The sequence below is a fragment of the Calypte anna genome, chromosome 1 (genome assembly GCF_003957555.1).
Source record: "Calypte anna isolate BGI_N300 chromosome 1, bCalAnn1_v1.p, whole genome shotgun sequence".
NCBI lineage: Eukaryota > Metazoa > Chordata > Aves > Apodiformes > Trochilidae > Calypte > Calypte anna.
In genome coordinates, this window is record NC_044244.1 from 22,354,090 (window position 1) to 22,380,172 (window position 26,083).

The following is a 26,083-nucleotide window of genomic DNA, read 5'->3' on the forward strand; positions in this document are numbered from 1 at the left end:
AAGAATTCCTTTTTTAAAAAATAATGATTTTTTTAAAGTTTAGAAATTAAGTTGCTCTTTAATATTTTAACCAGTTTTTGAAAAATATTTCTTTTCAGAAAAGGCTGTAAAAGTGCAAGTTGGTGAATGCAAAGTTTTATAATCTGCTTAATAGATGATATAAGAACATTTGTGCATCTTATCAAAGTGCTATGTATCTGATCACAAAATTAACAGATGTAAAAAATCTGTAGTTCAAATATAAAATTCTCATGGAGTCTGATTTTACATTATCAAAATCAATGAGAATTTTACCATTAACTTCAGTAAAAGCAGTGCTGTATGCATAAATATGCCAGGTTCATCTAATCATCACTGACTAGACTTAGAATCATTAGAATCATTTAATAGACCTGAATATTTAAGATGGAACTACTAAGTCTTCATACTCCTGAAGATTTTAAATGAAAATACACTTATCTTAGAAAAAACCTCCCTTTCAAACAAAGTTGGGTTTTGCTGACAAACCCTAGTTTTAAAAAGATGTCATTTTGCATAAAACACTGCTTAAAACATCAATGCAGTACTTAACTTTCTGTAGTAATATAAAGTTCTTGAGTGCCCCTCAGGGAGATTCTCCCTTTCTAGTCCCTAATTGCATGGGAAATAGGGATGTTCTTGTCTGAACACAAAAATTTCATTTCAAACATTTTCGCTTTAAAATCCTTCATGGACTGTTTGCCATTAAGATCATTATGTTACAGGTTACTTTTGTGTTGTACCTGTTGTGAAAAGCCTGAGGTGATAATAGATGCATGATTCCAGTTTTATTGTCAATATATATAGAATGAAATCCGTATACAATAATCGATCACTTCTTTAAGAAATAAAGAATGGTTTAAGAGAACAGTTGTAACGAATCAATATTTTGCTATTGATGCAACTTCAAAGGTTTCCCAGGTTTTTTAGACTCTAATTTCTGGGTAACCTGTGCCAAGTGTACCATAAACACAAAAAGTAGTCAGAGTGCACATCTTGGAAAGGCTGGTGTCAGCAAGCAGGTCCCTTCACTGTCTTGTGCAAGATGGCATCTGTTAGCAGATGTTGACTTTAGCCTTGGTCATCCATCTCCTACAGGTGTTAAAGTGGGGTGGTGTACCTGAGCAGTGCTGCCAGCTTCCCAGGGACTGCTTCTGTAGGTGAATGTCCTTGGGGTTGTGGCCTTGAGCAAGGCAATGGCACAGGATGGAGTGTAGGAAATGTCAACAGCGGGGAACGCACACAACTTTCTTTGGAGTGCTGAAACAGTGGACATCTTTATGAGTAGTATAAATGCTTAAGCACTCCAGATTTATGGAGCTGCTTTTCACTTTTATACTTCAAAAGTTGAGATGTGATGTGATACTGTTTTTTTCTATTGTATTTTGTCTGGAATATAGAGTAAATGCTACTAGCATTCCCAAATCTAAACCATTCTATTTTATTTCCATTAGTAGCAGGGATGGACGAGTTAAGTTCAATGATGTACTTGAGGTTATTTGAGGTAGTAATTTTTCTCCAAAGAGTGCTAAGTCATGTACTTCATTCTATGCCTAAATGGAGACATGAAGTACTCATCTGATTCATTTCTATTCACCATCATATCTGCAAGCACATTTTTAGCAAACGCTTTATTCAATCCCATCATTTCTATAAGTTTTCTGACCTTCTACCAAAAAAAAAAAAAGCATTAAAATTGTGCAAATGCTTCTCCTTGGTGAGTGAGTTAGTCTGCAGCTGATGTTACACAGCTAAGAGAACCACTTACATTGAATGTATTTTCTGTAGGACCAACTCCTTTTGCTGTCTATGTCTACCTCAAAAGCATGATACTGTAGTATTTAGTATTCAACAGCATGTTTCTAAAAAACTTCAGTTGGGATTTTTTTTCTCTTAAATTGCTTCCTGCCACGTTAATCTTAATAAGTAATCTTCACATTCATTGTTATGTAATTATTTTCAAGTGTGTGATGTGACAAGAGGTCTACTTTTTCATCTAGATTATATGCCAAGGCACCTTCAGCAAGTTAAGACTAGGTAGGACTAGTTAAAGGCCACATTGGAATCAAAAGCTGTGTTTGTATTAACCTCTGAGAAATGTGAGAGGACCGTGCCTAATTACTTAAAAGAGACTCAGCAAAACTGGATTGTAGCTTGTTGATCTCCTTATTTCTTTGATAACTCAGAATAATCTTCAAGAAATATGTGGGCTTCTTTCTCAGATTCTTGAAATTTGATCACAGTGCAAAATTGTCCTTTGGCACAAACCCAGAAATACACATCTTTGCATGATGCACCTGGACATATGTGGCAGGTCTGGTAGAATCAGCTAATTAACAACACAGGCTTAAACAGGCACCTCATCTGGCAGTGTAGTTAGTTGCCTGATGGTGCTCAGCAGGATTTGGTAGTGCTTTTTATTTTTCTATCCTAATGGTCTGCTGCCCACCTAATTTTGCCTTATTGTCAGCCACTACTTACCGCAGCTTGAGGCCCTCCCAGGAGGCTAAATTATTATCAAAGGATTAGGGAGATGTAGCCTTGCAGCTCTGACATTTCTGATTACTTGTCTATGCCAGAACACTAATTAGCTGTGACTAATTAAGAAAAATGTTCCTGCCATAGAAAACCATTTAAAAGAACTGAGAAGTAGAAAAGCAATTGAAAAGCTGAGCAGTGCTCAGATTTGCCGATGCTCTTTAGATTTTCACCACAGCCCTAACTCACCTTTCATTATGTCTAATATTTTATAAGGAAAATAGAAAGCTCTTGGTATAAGAACAACTCTGCAGTTTTTTCTTCATCTAGAGACATTCTTGTCATTTAAAACAAAACAAAAAAATTTATCTTTTTTGGTAAAAGGAAGAATTTTAGAGAAAACTGTAGACAGCATCACCAAGTGTGAACTGAAAAAGTGAGTAATATTAACATGTTCAAATATATTAAGGACTTGCACAAGACAGGAACAGCATCTTGTGAATTTACTGTGCAAAGTCTTTTCAAAGTTCATCAAACCATTTCTGGTATTTTCAGGTAGAATGTCCATAATTTCTGAGATAGAATTTTTTCTCTCTTAGAAAAAAAGTAGAATTAAAAAAATACTCAGAACAGTTCATTTCAAAGCTGAAAAAATTGTAACCTCCATGTGATTTCATGTAGTAGTAGTGTATGTTTTCTTTATTTGTTTGTGGTTTTGGTTTTTTTATGGGGTTTTTTTGTTTGTTTGTTTTCTGGAATATGCTGAGAAAAGTAGTGCCCACTCTTGGAGAGTGCTGATTATGCTGCTGTGAATCCAGCAAAGCTCAGTGCTGCTGAAATCAATAGGACCACAACACACTTAAAGCAAAGTATGTGCTTCAGAGTTTGCTTCTTCAGGATCAGAATATCTAGCACTTTGTAAGCTGTGGTACATGGTAGCTGAGAGTGCTTTCATTAGAAGAAACCATACCACTATGGCTGGTTTTGATATGCTGCATTTCCCCACTTCTTCAATTTTTAAGCCACTTCTTATTTCTGAATTTCCATCTTGTTGGGTACCAGACAGCTACAAAAGATATAAAAAGGGTTTTCTCAAGACATTATCCCATAGTCCAGTCTGCATTTAATATTCATGGAATGGATGTCTGACACCTTTTTCACACTAATTTAATCATATTATTTAAATCTTCCCAGTGGGGAGCAAGAAACTATGAAACAGATACTCTGATATTATGCTAAAAGAGCTCTTTGAGTATAAAAGGGAAACAGAATTATTTTTGAGGACACTAAGCTTCATAGTCTGATATTCAGAATTTCTTATGCTATCCTACCCATAATTTTCCTGACTTATCTGAGCAGCATAATTTTTCTGAAAGAAAAAGTATAGATTGCTATAAAAAGCAATTTTAAATATACATCATGAATCAGAAGAGGGGGGGAAAAGGGAAAAAGAAAATCCCAAACTCAAGGTCTTAAGGCCCATCTGATTTTTTTTTTCCGAGAGAGTTTTACAAGGTTTTTTTTCTTGTTTGTTTGGGGAGGGGCTACACATTGTAGTACAGTTTCCCTATAGACATTTCTGGTCTATACTGTTCGTTCATTTATTTAGCTTAGTTAAATGCATCTATCCATCACTCGCAGTGTCCATTCACTAAAAACAGTAACAATTCTGTCAGATAAAAGAGAACTCTTTCCAACATCCAGGCACAATTTAGTCCTTTAACCTTTTTATCCTGCTAGGCACAAAGTAGCAGCATCTCATTCCAGGCACTGCATATTTTTTTCTTATCTAGATGGCTTGAAATGTGTCTAGCAACTTAATGGAATCAATTGAGCATGGACAACTATAAAAATATAAAATAGCACTGAAACTTCAGATTAGTCTGTCAGTAAGTGTTAACTGTGGCTGCAGCTTTCACATTCTACACAGTCAAGAGAAATCAATAAGGATTGTACCATTTATATTGTCTTATCTAATGTTTGTTCACCATGAAGTGCCAGGCACAAGCACCATCTAGGGAATATTGATTTCTTGATGTACTGTAATTCACACACATATAAACAGCAGGAGAACCTTGTGGTTTTTCAAACCTCACTAGCAGGTTTGATATTTATACTTGAATTTTCTTGGGTCTAGTTTAGTTTAAAAAGGAAAATCAGGCAAAACTCTGTGTCAGTGTTACAAATAGAAACACAACTACACTGTTGATCATATCACAAGAAGAACAGGGCCAGGAAGCATAAAAATAATCTATGTTTGCTATAATGAATGTGGAGAGGCAGAAAGCGTTTGCTATGTTGTAAATCAAAATAAGTCCAGGTGAGGGTGCTAAGGAGTGTTTGACCAAGCTAGTGGTGCATCAGGGGAAAGAGCTCGTTAAACAATTTAATATCAGGGAAATGAAGCTTTAATGCTGATTTAAACAAGCAAAAATGTGGACCTGTTTAAAGATTATTTATTTTAAACTATTTTCAAGTGTTTAATCATATGTTTTCTTAATTGACACAGCATTGGCTGTCCTAAGTATTTACACTGTACTAAAAGTGTTTACAATGTACAGAATAAATAATGAATAGAAAAATCAGCTCCAAAAAAAAACCCTACACAACACGGCTGTAAAATCTGCATAGCTGAAAGAATGCACATGGGCAACAGAGTCAGAGATGGAAAGGGTCAAACCAGGCATCTGCCCAATCCAAGGACACTTTCTCCAAGGAGCTGAGGGGAGGAGAGAAGCAAAAGGGAGGCAGGAGGCTGGACCTCTGCTCCACATTAGTGCTTCTCAGTGTGGTGCCCAATCGATGCTGTGCAGGAGAGGAGTGGCTACACCACTGTGCACCTCCCTATCAACTTCACAGCTGCATCCAGCCCTGTCATATGCCATTACAGTAACATACAGAGTGACCAGATGAGGAGTCAAGATTGCTGAAGTTGGAAGAAATGAGCTGCCTGTGAATATTCACCCGGAGGAACCTAGGATGTTTTAAATATTCTAATTAAAATACGTACTTGACATTGTTCCAGACAGAGCTGGGAGTCTAAATAGATGGCTCCAAGGACCAGAGCTGCTACATGAGCCATTACCTAAAAGCTGCAACACAGATTTTGGCCCAGCTTTTGTCCAGCTGACACCTGATGCAAGATAGAGGTAGTAAGAGCATGTTCACCTTACAAGAGAGATGCAGGAAGACTGCCACCACTCTGAATCCCCTTTGCTGAGTCCTCAGGGAGTCCCAGATGACTGGGCAAAAGTAGATGTGAGTGTTAAAGAGAACCTGGGCCTTTAACCTTGCTGATGTTACCCCTGCACTTAGGCAGACTGCTTTGCATTTGTGCAGCTAAGCACGCTCATAACGTTTGTAAAACTGGAGCCTGATAGCAAGAGGCTGATGTTATAGCAAGTAACAACTTGGACATTTTGCATTATGTTCATTTGTTTATTTTAAAGGTCTAAGCTGGCTTTCATTTCAATGTCACACAAGTGTTGTTCCCCATTCTGGTCCTTGGAGGATGTTTGCAGATCTACTTGAGTCGCAGCACAGCACACAGCATAGCAAGCCTGACAGTGTTTGCTCCTGAGAGTTTTAGCACCAGAATAACCTCTAAAAGTACTGCTCACAAGATGCACTGTGTATCCAGAGTGGAGCAGGGAAACTGTTTGTGCTGTTAGTCTCTCAAAGTCATCAGCATTATGTTAGTGCCTACTGTTTAAAACCAGAGTAGCAAGATTACATATGTCCAGATAGGGAAGGACATGATGCATGTCTGATTTTGCAGACTTCCAGTTTCCCAGTGTACCTACCATATGTGAAGGAGCCAGAAAACAACAAAGGTCACAAACACTATAAAATAGCATAAATATTGTAAATCGCAGTTTAGCAACCAATGTGCACTTCAGGGAGAGGTGAGTACTGTGTATTTTGTATTAGAATTCACATTTATTTGAGAATTGGCAGCATTTCCATAGCTACTAAACACCTTCTAATTATAAGCCTAAAATATGAAAAAATAACTTGCAATCTAAAAAATAAGCTTTTCATATATTAGATGCTCTTAATTATTTCAGAACAATTTCCCTCTTGCCTAGAAGGATCAAAGATGCTTAGTATGCTTATAAATTAGCCCTGCTCCCTATTTTTTTTTTTATTACAGACTTCTGAAAACTAGCCTGCCTCATTTTTTAGCTTGTATCATGAAAATATTTCTTGCAGCAACTGTTCATTTTTTCTCATCATGAGTCCTGCTGAACAGGGTATTTCTGTCAAGTTTAGCTCTTTATTTCTATGAGTTCCTTTCCCTTTTCTGCCAGTTGCTTTGGGAGTGACAGTAGAAATCCTTCAGTCAAATAGGCAAGGAAGAGATTGACTAGAGACTAAAGTGTTTGTTTCATCAATTAGCCTTTCTTAAGAAAAGAGAAATGGTTAAGTTCCCTGAGAGGTTCATTGGAGTAATGGCACTAAAAAGGCAGAAGCCCAAGGAAGAGTCCCAATGGAAGCAACTACAATTACACACGCACAGAGGAAAAGAACAAACCAAAAAACATTACAAAACAAAACAAAACAAAAAAGGAAAGGAAAAGAAACAAAAAAAAAACCAAAAAAACAACAACACACCTACCATGGTGTTTTGTACCAAGACAGAGCTTGTAATTTGAAATGACCAATCTAGAATTATGATGTTGAAGCAGACATTCTTTCTCACTTCACCTTTCCTGGTACATGCAGCTGTAGTTTTGAGTTTGAAAATTTTTGTTCATTCCCAAGCCAAAGTTCAAAACTTGGCATAGAGGAGGAAGCAAAATACAGATTCTGGTTAAGACAGGTCCTTCACGAAAATGTGGGAAGGAATTGCATCAAAATGGGGAGTGGAGGTAGAGTATTTCGTATGACACTTAATATTGATTTAGTCATTTGCATTTTTCAGCTCAAGGGCTTTTAAATGTCTGAGTTTTGGTATAGGCTTCATTTGTTTTTACTTCCTGATAACCCCAAGGGCCCAACAAGTATTGGGAAAGTCCTTCATGGATTTTCCACTCGTGCTTGTTTTAATTGTCTTTTCTTTCAGTTTTTCTTTCATTAATATTATTAGGGGAAAAAAATTACAAAAGGAATAAATGTAGTGGCATAATAATGAGCCCCTAAACTGATAGTATCCTCCTTGAACTTATTGAGCATTTAAGAAAATGCAAAAGTAAGCACTACAAGCCTTCCAGGCCTAATGTCTTCATATTAAAGGTTATATACAATTATTGGATGAAAGATAAAGTACATTAAAGTACCCTTTCAGTTTTAATATTTATGTTGATTGTATTTTAAATAACAAAAAAAGTAAAGTTTCCCAATATAGTAAATATGCAGGAAATGAACATGTGGGTGAAGTGCTCAATCTGTGCCCATAAAGTGGAGAGAAAAATCTACCTCAGCGCAGTCATAATTTCAGCAGTTTTTCTCCTCTTCATTTTGCTAGGAAATTTATGCCACATGAGGTCTTTTTTCTCCAGTCATAGCAGTGCTTTGAATCAAAAGGTGGAGAATTTTTTCATGTTTCGGAGAAACAATTCAAACTTCTCTGATAACATAAACAGAAAGATTACTATCTTGCAAAAAACACAAACAAAAAAACCACCAAAAAAGAACCCCCCCAAAAAAAACAGGTGTTAAGGTAGCTGTAAGAAGAACCAGGCTACAAGTGTACTTGAAAATTTTATTATATTTGGAGATGCTATAATTTCTTTTTTTACAGTCAGAGGCCAGCTAACTGACCATTTCTGCCCACTGATTCTTACCAACTCTACCACAGAAGCACATCTCAAACCATAAATTTCCCTGTTGCTCACTGGAGACATTCAAAACCCGTCTGGACACGTTCCTATGTGATGTACTCTAGGTGGCCCTGCTCTGGCAGGGGGGGTTGGACTAGATGATCTTTCGAGGTCCCTTCCAACCCCTAGGATTCTGTGATTCTGTGATTCTGTGATTCAGAATACTAATTGAGACACACACACCCCAAGAAAAAATCACCTTTGCATGGACTTGTTAGGAAGGCAAAATTCTGAATTTTGTTGAGACTATTTTTTCAGGGATGTCACTGCACACGAGTGCTCATAGTCAAACATAGCTATGCATTTTATGGCATGGCACCGTGAGGCTGTGAGAAACCACATCCTTGTGGGGTTGGATAATGTGTCTCAGAAGGGTAGTGGCTGTCACCATGAAGCCAAGTGAAGCTAATAGTGGAATGAGAAAGCTCTTGCATGAGGGCTTTGTCTTGTCTCAGATTTCCCCAGCTCCCATACCTTCATTTTCCTGGTCACTGACATGAGTATTCTCGTTAGAAATGTGACTGGAAGTGCCTCACAGACTGGTACACATCTATGACCAGTGCAATCCAGAAAAGAAAAGTCACGGCAAGGATAATTTGTTCCTCTCAGAGGAGTGAAAATACAGGAGGGAGTGGTGGGAGAGCACTACATCAATAGTCAACAAGTTTCAGTCTATCTCCATTAGGAGAAATTCATTCTTTAGCCAGTTCATAAATTGCCCATGTCAGGAATCAGAATTGATAGGTCAGGAAGGGAGTAAGAATTTTTCCTGAATCTTCAAAGGTTTCTCAGACTTTCTTAATGAAAAAGCTACCCAAGCTTTACCAAGGGATAAATATCTTATGCAAAATTTCTTCATGGTTGGTTTTAATTTGCTACTAAATATTTTTCACTTCTGCAAAAACATAAAGATACTTTGAATGTTAATTATTTCTTCTGACTTGATTTCTTATTTTGGTGTTCCTGTATGCACATACCTTCTGAAGGTGTCCTAAAGACTGAGAAATCCTTCCCCAGGTTTGTTTTTTGGAGGGTTTTTTTAAGAGTTCCCAAGGCTTTCCAGAAGAGTGTATGAACTCGTCACAGCTCAGGTAAAAATTCTCATTTAAGAGAGTGACATCTATACCTTAACTTGAAAATATGGCTATAAATTCTAAAACTCAGAGTGTTTTCAAAGTAAGACTCATTTCCCTCATTTTCACTAGCATTCAACAAAGGAGGTCATTATGATTATTCATAGATGGAAATAAATTATGAAGCAAATCAGGAACTTTTTTCTAACTTTTTCTGTTTGCATTTTTACAGAAGTCCTTCTTTATTCTTTCATCATTTAATATTTCTAAAGTGTTTTAAAAGTTCCTTGGCACACTCTTAATGCTAGCTACTAAAATCTTGAAACAATACAATAGCATTTCCTTTTCGTTAAAACTGAGCATTTTAGCATTTAATATTGAACATGATCATGGTATCATATGATTCTTATGTATTTTAGCTTCTGCTGCCTCTCATGTACAATCTCTTCAGAGAGAATACTTTCTCTTTTTGTTCCTGATAGCAAAAGTAAAGCTGGAGGAAGTAAAAACATCCCGTTGTCGTCTGAGTCACTCAGTTCCTGATCAATAGTGCACCAAGGGCTTCGGTAGGAAGATAAAACGCTGTCCTAGAAAAGCTGTTCCCCTGCCATATTCAACAGAAAAAGCATTTTGACAGTGCCCATTTATCAGGAGCAGGCAAGATACAGAAACTCAACGGGGTCTTGTGTCTCAGGCGTTAGGGATACCAGCCCTAGAAGGACTAAAGCATTGTGTATTCCCGTATATTGAGCCTCCTTCCAGGTGGCAAACAGCTGCACCTTTTTATAAAACTTCAAAAATAAATCTGAAGTGCCTGCTTTGAGCCGATAAGTGTTATATTTAATTGAACCGTTCTGCAAATGTTATAGCTCAGGCACCCAGAAAGGTGGTGAATATTTAATATATTTGTTTTGTATTTCCACCGGTCAACAGAATAATGAAATTCCTTAACTACTTCTCTTTAACTTGCCTGAAGAAAGCACGGTATGTTGCTAAATTGCTTTTCACTGGTCCTGCCGAGAAACAACTTTAATCCTTGTTAGAAAATTGCAGAGTCTGGGCCTGACAAAGAGCTCATGCCTGGAGCATTGTGAGCTCTGGGAGCGGGGCGAGGGGAGCCCTTTACAGCTGCGTGCCTCCAGCCCGCCTCAGCTGGACTATTTAGGCCGGGAGGTTTGTCAATTCCTCCCGACAATGGAGAGAGTTTTTCAGTGCCTGTAGCCGCGCCGAGCCCCGTTGGGGATCAATGCTGGCCATTCAAGCTGCACCCTCTTTCATTGCTTTGGTTTGTTAATTTAAGACTAAAGGTCTGCTGAGGGGGTTTAGGGTGTTTAAGAAAGCTGATGAACTGTTTAAGAAATCTGATGAACTGAGAGCGTTTATAGCCCTGGTGTGGCAACTACTGGCACTGAGGGAGCTGTGTCCTTGTTGACCCTCTTGTTATTAAAAATGCACAAGTGCTGCGCTTCTCAATATTTCAACACTCTTTCATTGTCAATACCACCTTCTGAGCCCTTCAGCTTGTTGCTTGCTCTAAAGATCTTCTTAGATTGGGTTTGAAAACTTCACCTTAAACACTAGATTAGACTGATGTTCTGTTTTCCGTGCTCCTGTTGATTTGTTGAACCTTCCCAGGGCTGGAAAGCAAGTAGCAGCTTGATGGGGAGACGGGCTGCTAATATGATTTACCAGTCTACAGTCATGCACAATAAGTGTGAATAAATACAGGGGTCTCACAGAGTCAACCCTAGCCTTTCCTTTTCTCTTGTTTTTTACTTTAAAAGAGGTATCTCAGGAAAATGAAGTGAGTAATGCATGCCCTTACAGGAGCTGGATGAGCTATGAATAAGGGGTCGGGGGGGGAGGCTGTAGGGGGCAGGGAGGTAAACACATTTTTGTTAAAGTGGTTGGCTGTTGTTATGTGCTGATGTGAAAAAAAATAAACAACAAACACTTACTGCTTTATTCTTGCATAGACGACAGCAAAGAATAGGGCACTAATACCGTATCATTGACATCTGTAAGACTCACAGTGTCCTTTCAGTGCTATTGTTAGCAGGGGAAAGCAATTTTTCTTAAAACCACTTAGAAGTTTTTAAATTTAACTATTATTACCTAAAAACAGGGTAATGTCAGGACCATTATCTTACTGCTGAAGCTTCTGAGTTTGCAATAGATTTCGGCAAGTCACAGTAGATCTGTCTCTGCCTCCATAATACAGAGATGCATGGTTGTCAATATGTGTGGCCTTGGATTCCACCTCTGAGAGGCATTTGCAGTGCTCTGCATTTTAACAGGCTCTGAAAGAAGAGATAGGGAAATACTTATTTTTCTTCTTCCGAAGTCCAGCAGATTTATGCTTATGTAACTTCAGCCTAAGCTAAGTGCTCAAAACTAGAAGGTATAAAGCCAATAGTGAGCAGGAATGCAGTCCACAAGTACCTCTGAGAGGACTCCAGAAATACACTGGATGTGATTGTTATAAAAAAATGCTGTGACAAATCAAAATAAGAACACATCTTTTTCTAACATAATAACAGTCGTATTTTTTTCTGACCAACGCATTTTGACAGAGGAGCAAGTATAAGAGTATCATTTCACAATCACTGCATTAAACATTTCTACTGAAAATTTAATGTATTTTACTACATTATTACTACATTCCCCATTACTATGGGGAAACATACTATATTGCTTTCTTTCACAAATTTGAGTGGTAAAATTAATTCCCTCCAGTTTTTTAGCTTTGTTTTCAGTGCTTGTAAGCATACCACTGATATGTATGGAGGGTCTAATTTTTACTGCATCCATCTAATTAAGTTACTTGGCTGGGCTTTAAAACACACATTTTGCCAGAAAACTGTGACTGGGTCTCCTTTCAGTGTTCCAGTGGTGTTACATGGGGAAACCAATCACAGAATTTTTTGTCCTGTCTATGATTTGTTCACATGAGCAAGTTTGAGCCCTTTCTGCTTTCTATTTGATAAAAAAAAAAATACATATCGGATGTGTTACTGGATTTTTATTTTTATGGAAGAATATCAGTTTTGAGAAAACTCCACAACTAAAATTATTCTTTCTGCCATGGTCAAGTTAAAGATTAGCAGAGTCTGAATGATAATAATTGGACTCAGTTTATTACAAATAACAACAAATATTCTGGGTAGAATCCACGCCATATGAATTTTTGTTTATTAGATCAGTAGAGTTCCCCAAATGAAGAAGCTCAACTGCATTTTATTTTCTAGACATCTGTATCCATATCACACCTGTCATATAGTTTACAGCTGCCACTTTGTAACAACTTTGTCACATTAAAAATATTTTACAGGTACTTATAAAGGAAATCAAAACCAGCATGCATGTTTGGGATTAAATAATGTAAACAGTGCAAGAATGTGATTACTTTATGGCTACCTATTAAGTTCCACATTTTCTTGAATAAATCAAAATACCTTTATGAAATGTGCAACTATCTGCATTTTGGATGGTGTATTAGTTCACTTCTGTGAAATAGGAAATTAATAGGAGAAACTCTAAAAAAATGTAAAACTAATTTTTTCCAATGATTTTTAATTAAAATACTTTATAAAACAATAAGAAAAATAAGTGGAAGTCATTTTTAAATGAAAATCCTATTTCTTATTTTAAACTTACCTTAAAACTGATAGTTACAATCAGATGGGACTGTTCCCTGTAAGGGAAAAGTATTAACCTGTACTTGCTGTATGTATTTAAACTTTTTTGCCAGAGACCGTACATTATTACTAAAAATTCTGTTTCTGTCTATTTTTACAACCAGTAGCCAATAATTTGCCTTCATTTTTTTCAATATATATATTTCTTTTATTTATTTATGTAGAGGTATCTCATGAGATGTTAGCTCCTTCATGGGAATTACTTCATTATAGATACCTTGGCTAACATGCTGGATTTTCAGCTATCCAAAATGTTTCCTCTCTTTGCATATCTGTGTATTTTGTAAAAATTCAGCTTCTTCCCTGTAGGAAAAGAAACTAGAAATGGAGCTACAACACAAACTCCTTTAATCTCACTGCTAAAATGAAAAAAAAAATCCCTTCCATTTTACAGTTTGATTAAATGACATCTGATTGGTATTTAACAGGAGGGGGAGGAAAACCGCTGCAACTATGGTTAGTAAAATCTCTTCTTTTAATCCCGTTAATGTGAAACAACTATTGTAGTAGCTATTTGGATCTGAGCATTTTTTTACAATAACATAGACACTAGCAGCAGAGAGCTTACAGTTGTGCAGCTCTGGGTGAAAATATACCCCTGTCTAAGACATGAAAAAGGAGTAAGGTAGGCTATAATGATAATTAGTAATTAATGTAAAACAAAACCTTAGCGTGTCTATTTTGGGAGGGGTGGAGTGGTGTTTGATCATACTTAAATATACTTTCCATGGATTTCTGATTTATTTTCTTTTTTTTTAATGAATAAGGAAGTGATTTAAAAGGAAAATCGAGACACATTCCATATTCTCTGTTAGGTGCTGTTTTCCTGTTTGGACTGGAAAATCTAAGTATTGTGAGATCTCAGGTGGCCCTATCTGTGTTTTTTTTCCTTGCTGTTTTAGCTGTCAATTCCCTCATGTAATTGTGGATTTAATATCTGTTCTCACTGACAGATAGCAAAGCTCATAATACTGTTTTGCTTGAAAATGTTGTAACTGAAAGATAAAATGGCAGTTGCTAATTCATATAAAGAACGGTCTAGGTCAAGTTACTACTGACCCATACAATTCTCTTAACAGGAAATTATATGATTGTTGACTTTAAGTGCTGATCTGTGATCATTTCAAAGGGCTTCATTACTTCTCATTATCAAATCTATTAAATGAATACTGAAGGGTTGTTTAGCATTTGTTTGTGTTCTTTTCTTTTATTATTATTATTTCTTTTCAGCAATGGTATAGCAACTCCATGAAAGTCATATGCATGTGGTTGGCTGATAGATTAGACCTTCAACTTCACATCTACCAGCTGAAGACTCTCATCAAGATAGTGAAGGTATGTAAAATGTGTTTGAGTTAGACTGCATTGTACAGAGACAGAAAAAGGATGAAGTATTAACATAGCTAATTCCCTAAAAGTTAAAAAAAAAAATCAAAGTTGCAAGCATATGTACTTTTGGTTTGTTGTTTTGGGTTTTTTTCCACAGTAGTGGAAGATTCAAAAAGAGCAATTTGTTACATCATCTAATATTATATGTCCACATAATTCTCATCCATTCTGGGTACAGGGCTAGTTAAAATTATTCCAAGGGATTTTAACAGATAGTAATGTGTACAGCAATATTGTATAGTATTCCTGATAAATTATTTGTCATTTTATTGGGTATTTTTACCCTAAAAATCACAACAGAACCCTCTCTCCATTTTTTCCCCACTGTCCAAAAAAGTAACTATTTTCTCTTTCTTATGTGCATGTGATTACTAGGATCAATTGGAAAACAATATTCAATGTAACCATTTTCTGATGCTTCATACAATGGGATAAGTATCAATAGAAAACAAATCCCTTCAGTCCAGTCCTCAGACATTTACACTGACCAATGTCAAATACTTTTGAGCAAAGTGTAAAATACTTCACAATAGGCAATTATGGGTTAACCTACCATAGAAGAAAATTTTCACCTAGCTCCCTTTCAGATCTCAGTTAATGCCCTTAGGCAAGAGACAGAAAGCCATTTCAGATTTTCAGACATTTCAGATTGTATTCCTTTAATTTCTGTATAAATGTGAAATAAGAAGCACCTGTTGTCAGTGGTGGCTTTGAGGTCATCAAAATATTTTCTCATGGAGTTCATGCAAGATTGTAAAGTCAGAAGCATTTTAACTTGTAAACATTAGACATGTATCTGCAACTTTCAGAATTCCATAGATAAAAGGAAAAAAGAGAGAGACAAGAAAACAGTTATATTAATTTCATCATGGCTCTCTGTACCATCCAGGTTTAGCTTTACTGTTTTTTACACTATCTGATTTCCCTGGGAACAAGATTTTCCTCATTATATTATGTTCTAACAAGGTAGAATCACTTTCTTATTTATGGTTGAAATAGATGGCTCTTGTGAAAAGTTTAAAGCTCTTGTTGAGTGAAGAGTAATCATCCTTTGGGGGAAAAGGAAGTGTTACAGGATCTGAAAACTGGGCCCAGTGCGATCTGAAAATGAGCAGACTAAATTATACTGGTTATCACCTAATATATTAGAGGAAGAGGCTCATGTAGTATTGAAGGTGAATGAGCAGCACCATTAACCAACCTTCCTACTGCAGCCTGGCACACTGGTTTACTTTGTTCCAAAGAACCAGGCTCCTGCTGGTGATAGGGACACACCGGCTATGATGGGAACCTTCCTGTGCCCAGACACCTTCTTTGGTTTGCACATAAATTCCAAGTGTGTTATTCCATGACACCTTCTGTGGATACAGAAGGTTGAAGTTGATGATGTTAATCACAGAAGTACTGCTCAATGTAGATAGAAAATCATGGCCACCTGTGTTTTGATGGTGAATATGACAGAACTGGAAAAACAGGAACTCATCCAATGGGAGGCTGTTGATAAATAAACAATGGTTTGAGCAGAGTATCATAAGAAGCTTTCACTGCTGCAGCCCAGCTGGAGGCACAGATCCTCCAAACTCTAGAGTGAATGGAGGGACTTGTCTATTTGCTTTTGGGAAAACTGGGTGGCTTTGTTGCCCTTGTCATCACTTGGAAAAAATCCAAAAAAAAGAAGTAGGAGGCCATTTTTCAGGGTCATGGGATGAATAAGAAATAGATAATTCTTTCATGTTTGGATGCAGCAAAGGTAGTGATTTTATTAAAAATGCCCAAAACGCTGCTTGTTCCTATTAAAGCCAAGCCTGGTGGCATAAAGATGTCTGAGGCATGTGCAGAGGGACATGACTGAAGAGGGTTAAGCACCAAGATGGAAATTAAGGAGAAAAGAAAAATTAAGCTTGGAAGTGAACATTATTACCCTGCAAAAGTATGTCAAGAGAAGAGCAATGGCTGAACCCCAGAGTGCTGGTCTGAGAACAGGGGGAATACAATGTAAAACTGAAAGAAATTGCTGTAGGACCTGTTAACAGCATAAAAGGAAATTGAATGCACAGTGTTGTAAAAAGGGAATGCAATGGTGACACTTGAAAAAAGACAAGACAGGATACTCACAGGAGAGTGTGAGCAAAACATGAGCTGCATCCATTGACTCTGAAGTCGACCTATGAAAGTCAAATAAATCTCAGTTGCAGTGATTCAGACAAGGTTTAAATAATCATCATTGATAGTGACAGAAAAAATTCTCCCAGCTGAATGTTACCCATTTTGAGAGGTATATTTTGCAGTTCTCTGATGTATTGAGAGAAACGAGATCAGCTCTTTTCTTTCTCTAAGGGTTATGCATGGTCTCCTCCAGCAGAGGAATGGCCCTTAATTATTTTCCATCTTCTTTTTCCTATAGTCTCTTCCATAAAATCAGGAACTCATATTAACAGTGTACACAAAGTACGAAAATAGCTAGATCAACTCATCCTTCTTAGGCTTTTTAGGCTAACCTCAGGAAAGGTGATTTCAAATGTTGAACGACTTAAAATTAAAGGAGGTAGAGTAGGTGATTTTCCATTTGCTGACTTGAACATTGCATTAATGAAGAAAAAACACTTGATAGAAAGTCAAAAGAGAAAGTAATATCTGCTGGTTCACTGGAAGGCTGGATACCAGGGCAACAAAGCTTTCACAAGCAGAAAAAAAACCATAGATGTGACTTGGGATGTAAGTGACTTATAATGTAAATTAACTGATTAAAGTAGTCACCTGAGAAGCATTTACATTATATAGATCATAATCTATAATTTATTCTATTTTTCTATGTTTGGCATATAAATGTAAAGATGAATACAAATAAAATCATATTATGGGCAAAGAGTCAGACATCTATGTTTCCTGTGAAATGACAGCTACCTGTAGCCAAATATAGATTTAAATATGCAAATATGGTTGGTTTCTTACTGTATAACTAAGACATATGCATGTTACTGAGAAACCAGCATATGGTTATAGAAACATAGTACAAAGCACAATTTCTTGAAGGAATGACTGTCAAAATGTGTTTTAGATTTTATAGAGTTTACAGAAACCTCACACAGCAGAGGAACTGAGACCTCAAAACCTTTAGCAAACTATATGATAGGTGCCTAACTGCAGGAGGAACACAACTTCTTCTCTGGCATGCGAGAAATGCAGTTTTGCCCAGGTTGCCAAGAAGGCAAACACCATCTTGGCCTGTATCAGGAACAGTGTGACTATCAGGACCAGGGAGGTCATCTTAACCTTGTACTCAGCCTTGGTGAAGCCACACCTTGAGTACTGTGTGCAGGTTTGGGTTCCACAGCATAGGAGGGACACCGAGGTGCTGGAGAGGGTGCAGAGAAGAGCAGTGAGGCTGATTAGGGGTCTGGAGAAGAGGTCTTATGAGGAGAGGTTGAAGGAGCTGGGGCTGTTCAGCTTGGAGAAGAGGAGGCTGAGGGAGACCTTATTGCTCTCTTCAACTACCTGAAAGGAGGCTGTAGTGAGGTGGGTGTTGGTCTCTTCTCCCCAGTGACTAGCGATAGGACAAGAGGTAATGGGTTGAAGTTGCACCAGGGGAGGTTCAGATTAGATATTAGGAAAAATTTCTTCACCAAAAGAGTGATGAAGCATTGGAACAGGTTGCCCAGGGAGGTGGTAGAGTTGCCATCCCTGTATGTATTCAAATGCATAGATGTGGCACTTATGGAGATAATTTAGTAGTTGAGGTGGTGTAGGACCGACAGTTGGACTCAGTGATATTACAGGTTCTTTCCAATCCTGATGATTCTATTATTCCATAAAATGGCCATTATGGAATGGCCATTCCATAAAATGGAAGACTACTCAGCCTTTGCTAAAGTCCAATTCAGCTTTTTTTACTTTCTTTTTGCTACAGAAAACCTACCGAGACTTCAGATTGCAAGGTGTGCTGGAGGGAACACTGAACAGTAAAACCTACGACACCGTTCACAGCCGTCTGACCGTGGAGGAGGCCACAGTCTCAGTCACAGATGCTGGGGGACTCCAGGGCATTACTATGAAAGACAGTGATGAGGAGGAAGGATGATATTATTTCACCAAGCATTTGGGTTTCAGGGGTGATGGTCTGAGGGTGGGGGTTCTCTTTGGCTTGGGGTTTTTTTGGTAACTTGTCCTTGTAGTTGCATTTAGAGTTTTGCCTTATGATATAGGTGCAGAAATGTAATTTGCTCCATTTTTTAAAAAACTGAAAGAAAGTTTGTAAGGGGAAAAGTGCCAAGGACTTTTTGAGAACAATGGTTGTAGCATATTTTTATGTATAGCTTTGCTTAGGGCTGCAAGAACACTGGCATGGAGTTTGAGTTCCACTTGTGGTTATGTTTCTTTCCCTTTTGTTTGTTACCATTTGTTCTTGTATCTCCATCAGATATTGATGTCCTGTGGAAAGCAAAATGTGTGCCTCACTTAAAATCCAACTAAACAGGCAATCATTCTTGGATAAGTTGGTGCCCTAGGTTAAAAAAAATAGTGTATTTTTCAGGATTACACTTGATTTACCTTTTCTGTGCATAATTTTACATTATTATGTGATGTGCATAAAAATTTTAATCTTGGTTCTTTGTGTTTTGAGGTTGGTACTTAAGTAGTAAGACTTCAAGGACAGTCAAACACATAAAAACAACCTAGAAGTATTGTTGTGTCTATTCATTTTGCAAGTTTGAAGATATCTCATCATGTTGAATGTCACTAAGCTTGCCATCAGTGTTTCTGTTTCTGTGGAAAATTTCAGGCAATAAGAACACATTTTGTCGTGGCCATTTCTGTATCTAACCAAGTTTGTATAGAATTCTACAATTAAAAGATGTTTTCAATATTTCAAACCATTCAAGTTGTTTTATGATTCTGCATGAGAACAAGTTTTTTAAGATATTATTACATTTAGTTTATAAAGTTATTTATAGCAATGGCTATATTATATTATACTTATTGTATTTACAGCTTTGATAAAGCAGATGAACAGAGAGTGCCTGCTGCCAATTTTTCTATGATCTGGAAAGAATTCAAATTTTCATCAGTCAAAATTCACACAACTTAGGAAAAATGCTGCACAATCTTGCTATTTGGTTTGGTTTGCTTTACTTTGGGCTTGGGTTGTTTTTTTTGAGGTGGTTTTTTTTGGGGGGGGGGGGTTGCTTGTTTTTGTTTGTTTGTTTGTTTTGCAAGAACGTGACTAATTCCTGGTTTTTTGTGTAGTCAAAATCAGAAAGAACACCGATGATACCCAAAGAAGTAAGAAGGGTTGCTGAGGTCCTTGTTGAGCCATAATATTATACTTAAAGTGTTTTGCTGATGTTTTGTTGAGGATTTATGAGGCTGGTGTGAAGTTTCCCTGCAAGAACAGTCCATAGGACTTCAGGGGTCTGTTGAAACCACACAGGACTGCAAGAACTGAGAACCTGGTCTAGAAGGAGAGAGTCTTTCAGCACACTTGGAAACTCAGCCAAGCAAGGAAATGCAAGTTATGCTTCTTTTTAGCTGTCTAGAGAGAAACCCAAATTGGCATTTTTTTCTTGTAGCAAACCAGATTCCTCATCTGTATGCAAGCTGAGATGAATTAAACAAAAAAGGAAGAAATAGGAACTGGTTATGAAGACCATTCTCAGCTCTTTGTGTCTGAGCACTTGCCCAGGAAGGGTAGGTGGGCAGGGGCGTGGGCTGTCCCCACCCCAAGATGTCTGCAGCTGCAGTCAGAGTGTGGTTTGGGGAGCAGGAGGGTGGGAGGCAGCTGGAGCAGGGCAAGGCAGGTGGAAGGGCAGACAGGGCATACACAGTGTGCTTCCCTCCATCGTTTTGCCTTCCTGTTACCAGCTCTGCTGGGCTGGAGGAAACACAGTGTTCTCCATCGTTTACAGACTCCCAGGTGGTTTTCACAGAATCTTGCAGAATCACAAGAATTTTAGGAGTTGGAAGGGAGCTCAACATCAAATCCACTCCCTAGCAAGTCACTTACATTGTGGGGACCTGGAGTGGGAACTGGAAACACTATTGCCACCAGCACAGCCAGGAGGTGATTGGTTCAGCTCTTCTTCAGCACTGACTGACCTGGCAGTACCCATTTGCCCAGCCTTGATAGCCAAAAGCCCTATGGGGAACACACTGAATTACCTTCATCTCCCCTCTGGGCTTGTCCTCTGTCCCAAGTTATCCTCACACCAAGAAGGGTTTCCTGGTAAGGCAAAAATTCTTCCTGTGAATTTGGACAGTCACAGACTAGGTTATAGTAACTTCACCTGTCAACATGGTCCTGTTGGGCCTCACCTGGGACCCCCACCAACAGCCTCTAACCAAGGGCTCCATCTCTGTCCAAGGCTGTCAGTCTGCCCTGGTGACGGAGTAGGAGTGCTGGTTCCTAGTCCAGCTACATCCCTGCCTGTGCTTGCTTATGGGTCCTGTTGATCCAGATCCTGACCTATGGATTGACTTCAGATCTGCATGATCATCATAAACAGATCAGTGCTCTGGACTCTGGGTTGTCACCATCTCTCCTACTACCTCAGCCTTCCCTGCTCCATGAGCTGGTGGTTGTATCCCTGGCTGATGGGGATCTGCCACCTACCTCCTGAGTTCTCCTAGCTCCCTGTCTTTTGGAACATGAACCCTTTCTATGGTCTGACATCATGCTAAAAAATGAAACAAGCAAACAGACAAATCTATTACTTTTTGTGTCTTGCAGTGAATCTAAGTTACTCAGATTTCATTTTGATAGATGTACATCCCATATGTCAAGCAGTATAAGTACAATTGCACAACTGATGTACAATTTCATCCACATGCAGTACTTCTTTACCTGCAAGACAAATCTGTCTGTAAGATCGAGATAAGTAAGGAAATAGTAAAAAAAAAAAAAAAAAAAAAAAAAATCATGAAGAAGTTACACGGTGTTTGTGATTTCAGAGAAATTAACTGTGACACAAAGTATCCGGTAAATTATTATTAGAAAGGCAGCACAGCAAACATCATCTCAGGAAGGCAGTTACAGAAATGACAGCGCTCCAAAGGTCATTCCATTTCTTATTAATTCCACTACTTTCTTAGTAACTAGATTTGTGAAACCGTGAACCAACGCCAAATTTGAAAAGCCCAGTGAGTATCTGTGTGACAGCTCCGGAGTCAGGCACGGCCGCCGCCAGCAGCCGCAGCAAAACCCCGCTGACACAATGCCAGGTCCGCCTTTACATTTTAATTTACGTGTTTAAAACCTCAACACCCTCCTGGAGGTGTGTGCTCGTCGGGGAGAAGGGAGCATCACCTCTCGCTCTACGTCTTGATGGGAGGCAGTCAACGGCTTTCCCGCCGCCCTGTCCCTGCGGGGCTGCGCGGGGACTGGCGCGGAGGCTGCGCGGGGCGCCTTGCCTCAGCCACCGCTCCCACTGCGGCCTCCTCTTTTCCTAACCAGACGCGGAATGCGAGGAGCCCTTAGAAAGGAGACAGGATGGGTCTTGTTTAATTCACTCCCTACACCTTTGTAGCATCACAAGGGAAGTTGGCGCCAGACCAGGAGCAGGCAGGACGGGCTGCGCCCTCCGCGCTGCGAGCGATGCCAGGGTCCGGGGCGGGACAGCGGTTCTGCCCCTGCTAGCTCGCCCGCAGTCGGATGCCCTGGGCTCCTTCCCCTCCGCTACTGCTGCCCCCCTGGCCCGGCCCAAGGAGGCGATGGGCAAGGCAAGCCAAGGCAGAGGCCGGGGGAAGCGCAGCGGTGGCGAGGCGGGTTTGGGACACTGAGCACCCTCCTCCTCCTCCAGCTGAGTTTAACACTTCACCGCCGCTGAGACCAAAAGGGGCCCCGAAGGACAAAGCAGCTCCCTCTGCATCGCTCCAGACCCGCCCCGGCCAGAGCTCCCGTGGGCACAGCTCAGCTCCCTCTCAGCGCCGTTCCTCGCCGGAGAGCCCTGTGCTTGAAGCCACCACCCGCTTTGCGCCCTATCCAGAGCAGAGAGCGGGCAGCCCCCGGCGCAGGACCCGCGGGGCTAGGGAGTGAGCAAGTGGGCTACCGGGTGCTCACCACAGGTGCCCAGAGGAGCGGCCTCCCTCTTTGGCCATGGGTCCACGGCACCCCCTCAATGCTTCCTGGGGCCCTGGAGGCATCCTGGGGCATCCCGTTCGTTTCTTGCTGTGTGTGTGTGGGAGAGCTCTTCCTGGGACACGCCACACTCTCGGTGTAGAGATAGGTCGGAGCGCCACTGAGGGGGTAGCAAGTGGGGCTCTTAGAGGGAGAGGGCAATGCCAGGGAGGGGTGTTAGGCTGTGGGGTGTGTTGTTGGTGAACATGTACAAAGAGTACCCTTTGTGCATCCGAAGGGGGTTTGGATAACAAGTTGGACTAACAGCAAACGAGCGCGGAGCGGGCGGAGGGAGAGGCAAAGCAGGGAGAAGAGCCCTCTTGCAGAGGGTGAGCTGAGCCCATTTTGAGCGAAAGGGGGTGAACCTGGGACCCGCAGTACTACCTCGGCCGGCCTGGGTTGTCCAGCGCAGCTCTCAGGCCAGTTTTCGTTCTAACCGAGACTAAAAATAATAGTAATAAAAATCCCGATCAAACAAAAAAACCCACCCCACAAACAAACCCCCCCAAAAGAAGACAAAAATAATTATCAAAAAACAAAACAAAACAAAAACAAAACACCAAACAACTAAACTTGGCCGGTTTTGGCGGTTGGGGTAACATCGTCCCTCCCCGAGCCGGGGTGCCGAGCGGTCAGTCGGGGCCGCGGGCAGCCCTCATCGAGCTCCGTCCAGTCACAGTCGCGGCGGGGCATAACTCCTGTTTTTATTTGTTCTTGGGGTTTTTTTGATAGTTTGTTGATTTTTTTTTTCCGTGCATTTAACTTGGCTTCTTCCCCACCCCAGTCTCGGCAGCGACACAGCTTTCGGACCCCGGACTCCCACACAGGACAGCGAGGTTTCGTCCCGGCTCCATGCCTGTCAGCCTGTTGATGGCCGAAACCTTCTCCCTGTCGCCGAGGAGAGCCCGGAGTACTTCTGTGCGCGGAATGCATCACACAGGCGCCCACGTAGCCGACCAGCTCTTTGCTTTGCTCTAGGTTAGCTCCCAATACACTGGGAGAAAATAGAAACAAAAATAAGTTAATTGCTCCTGATCCTATTCAGGAATCTTAAAAATAAATAGCTTCCCTGAGCCAAAGAGCGCAAGGCGTTCATTTAGCAGCAACGGGGCTAAACATTTGTTGAACTGAGAAAGGAACAAATGAGAAAGTGTCATTCATGGCTCCAGCTGCCGCTGGCCCCTCCCAGCCACTTTCACCAAGGGCCCTTTGGAGCTGATGACACCGCTGGGTCCCCTCGCAGGCGGACTGATTAGATTAGACGTGATTGCTGCAGTTCACGTTCGTAGCTGGCACACTTAGACAAATCGCTTGCATGAATTACGGGAGGGTCGGGAGCGCTGCTTTAGAGGGTCACTTGTAATTTCGATTATATGTGATTAAAGGCTTATACGTGAGAAGGCTTAATTTACACCCGTTTAGTTTTCGGTTTAGAGGGGTCTGTGCGAGTCGTACTGTACTGTCAAACTTTGTTTTACCTCCGGGAACACTTGTGTTTGATGGGTCAGTGTCAACTGTTTTTCTTTTTTGATGGATTCTTTTAAAAATAGCATAGTTCATTCTTTTCCTTGCTGTGGAACAGCTATGGAGGGATGCTAACATACACACACTGTGTGGGGAGACTATACAGAGTCTCAGAAGGTATATACACATATATATGTGTGTGTATATAAATATACATACATATATATATGTATATAAAGAGAGAGATTTTGCACGGAGAAAATAGTAGTGGACAAAATGCCGAAGAGTTTCGACTTAAATTAACCCGGCAAAGCCCAAAATCCTGTTGAAGCATCAGAGCCTGCGGCTGCTGTCCAGTTTGTCCGGGCTCTGCTGCAGTCCTTGCTTCGCCAGGGTCGGACGGGGAGAAACATCAGAAGGTTCCCACCGGCAAGGACGACTGCCCGGGATCTCCCCCAACGCCGGCTGATAAACGCCGGCTGATAAACAGGGTCGGCCAGCTTGCCCCACCAGCCTGCTAATCCCGGAATCTGTTCCCCTCCCTCCCCGCTTTAACTCTTTCCTCCGTTTATATTTTGACTTCCCTTCAAGAGCCGGCGAACAAGCACACCGCGAATGGGAAAGATCAACGAGCCCAGCATCCAGGGGCTAATGCGGAGTTTGACCAGGGCAGGGATAGTGAGTTTCGCTGCCACGGGGTCGGGAGGCTGCCGGGCTTCCGGGGGGAAGGCACGGCGATGGAGCGGAGGGAGTTCTCCTCCCGGGCGGGAAGTAAATCGCCTCTTCATAAAGCCGATGACTCGGGAGGGGACGGCGAGGACTGGTGTCTAGTAAGAGCAAACCTCAGCTTGCGCAAAGAATCTCGATAGTGGCACTATTAATGATGGTTATCACGATAATGATAACAGTGATCAAGCGCCGTCGGGTCTGCCAGTGCCGCGGCCAGGAGTATTTTCCGTAAATTCCTTGGTCCTTCCACATTAAAATCTCCCAGAGAAGCCACCGCAGAGCCTGTCTGATCTCTGCCTCCTCTTCTCCCGCAGCGTGGAGCAGGGGCTGAACCCACGGAGGGTGCTCGCTGCGAGGTGCAGGCAGCTCGGGCAGGGAGGGCTGAGATAAGACACTTCCAGGAAAACATTAATACACGCAACAGAAGGTTAGGGGAGTTATTATCCTTTTCAATTCATTTTTTACTTAAAAACGCAACGGAATTATTCATTGTATTAAGGAGGAAGAAATTAAAGATTAGGCTTTAGACGGTATTTTACCTCTCTCTAATCGCCTCTGGGATCGGATTGGAGTAATCCTGACGACGAGATGAATTCGCCTGTGACTCGGATTTTTGAGTGGATGTAGAGATACGTTATGATAATAATGCAAGTGAGCAATATCAAGAACATAGCTTAGGAACGAATGAAACATAAAACCGATTACGGGGAAAAAGAGAACAGAAACTTTCCCAGGCAGAACACGAAATCAACTTGAGACAAAACTTTTTGCCCTCAATTCCTCCTATTCGAGGAGGCCGGTGGGACCCCTCCTTTCCCCGCCGGACCCTTCTGCCGGGACTCGGTAAGTGCCGCCAGCCTGGAAAGCTCCGGCCTCGGAGGCGGAGGTGGGGGTTGCTGGTCCAGCACGCAGCCTTCCGTGCCCCCTGCAAAAAGAAACCCGCCAAGAGTTTACTCTTCGTCACCCTCAGAGCCTGTAAATCTTTCTGTCTCTAGAAAAACCTCTTTCAACCAGCACAGTTCGGCAGAGACATAACAATGCTTAAAAGATGCAGTTCGAACGCAAGCCAAAGCTCGGAAAGGGACAAAAAAAAAATTATTTCGACATCGATTTTAGTAAGTTTATCGATATTGCAGTAAACCCTAACACTACTAAGGCAACATTTTTGAGCCTTCAAAGCAAAAATAAAAATTAATTTTAAAATATATTTCAGACCGCTACTTAATGATTAGGCAGAAACACAAGTTTTTGTGTGCTGCACAGAAAGAAAGGGGGGGCATATCCTTAAGGAAGTAACGAATA

At 40.5% G+C, this 26,083-nt stretch overlaps 1 protein-coding gene across 1 annotated transcript in view; it reads left to right on the forward strand.

Moving 5' to 3' along the window:
• The window catches only part of CADPS2 (calcium dependent secretion activator 2), a 277,107-nt gene extending 257,770 nt beyond the window's left edge, over positions 1-19,337 (forward strand). The window contains exons 27-28 of the mRNA XM_030447170.1: positions 14,320-14,424; positions 18,386-19,337. Coding sequence (XP_030303030.1) covers positions 14,320-14,424; positions 18,386-18,556 — 276 coding nt within the window. The 3' untranslated portion in view covers positions 18,557-19,337. The remainder of the gene's footprint in view (positions 1-14,319; positions 14,425-18,385) is intronic.
• The last annotated feature ends 6,746 nt before the right edge of the window (positions 19,338-26,083 follow it).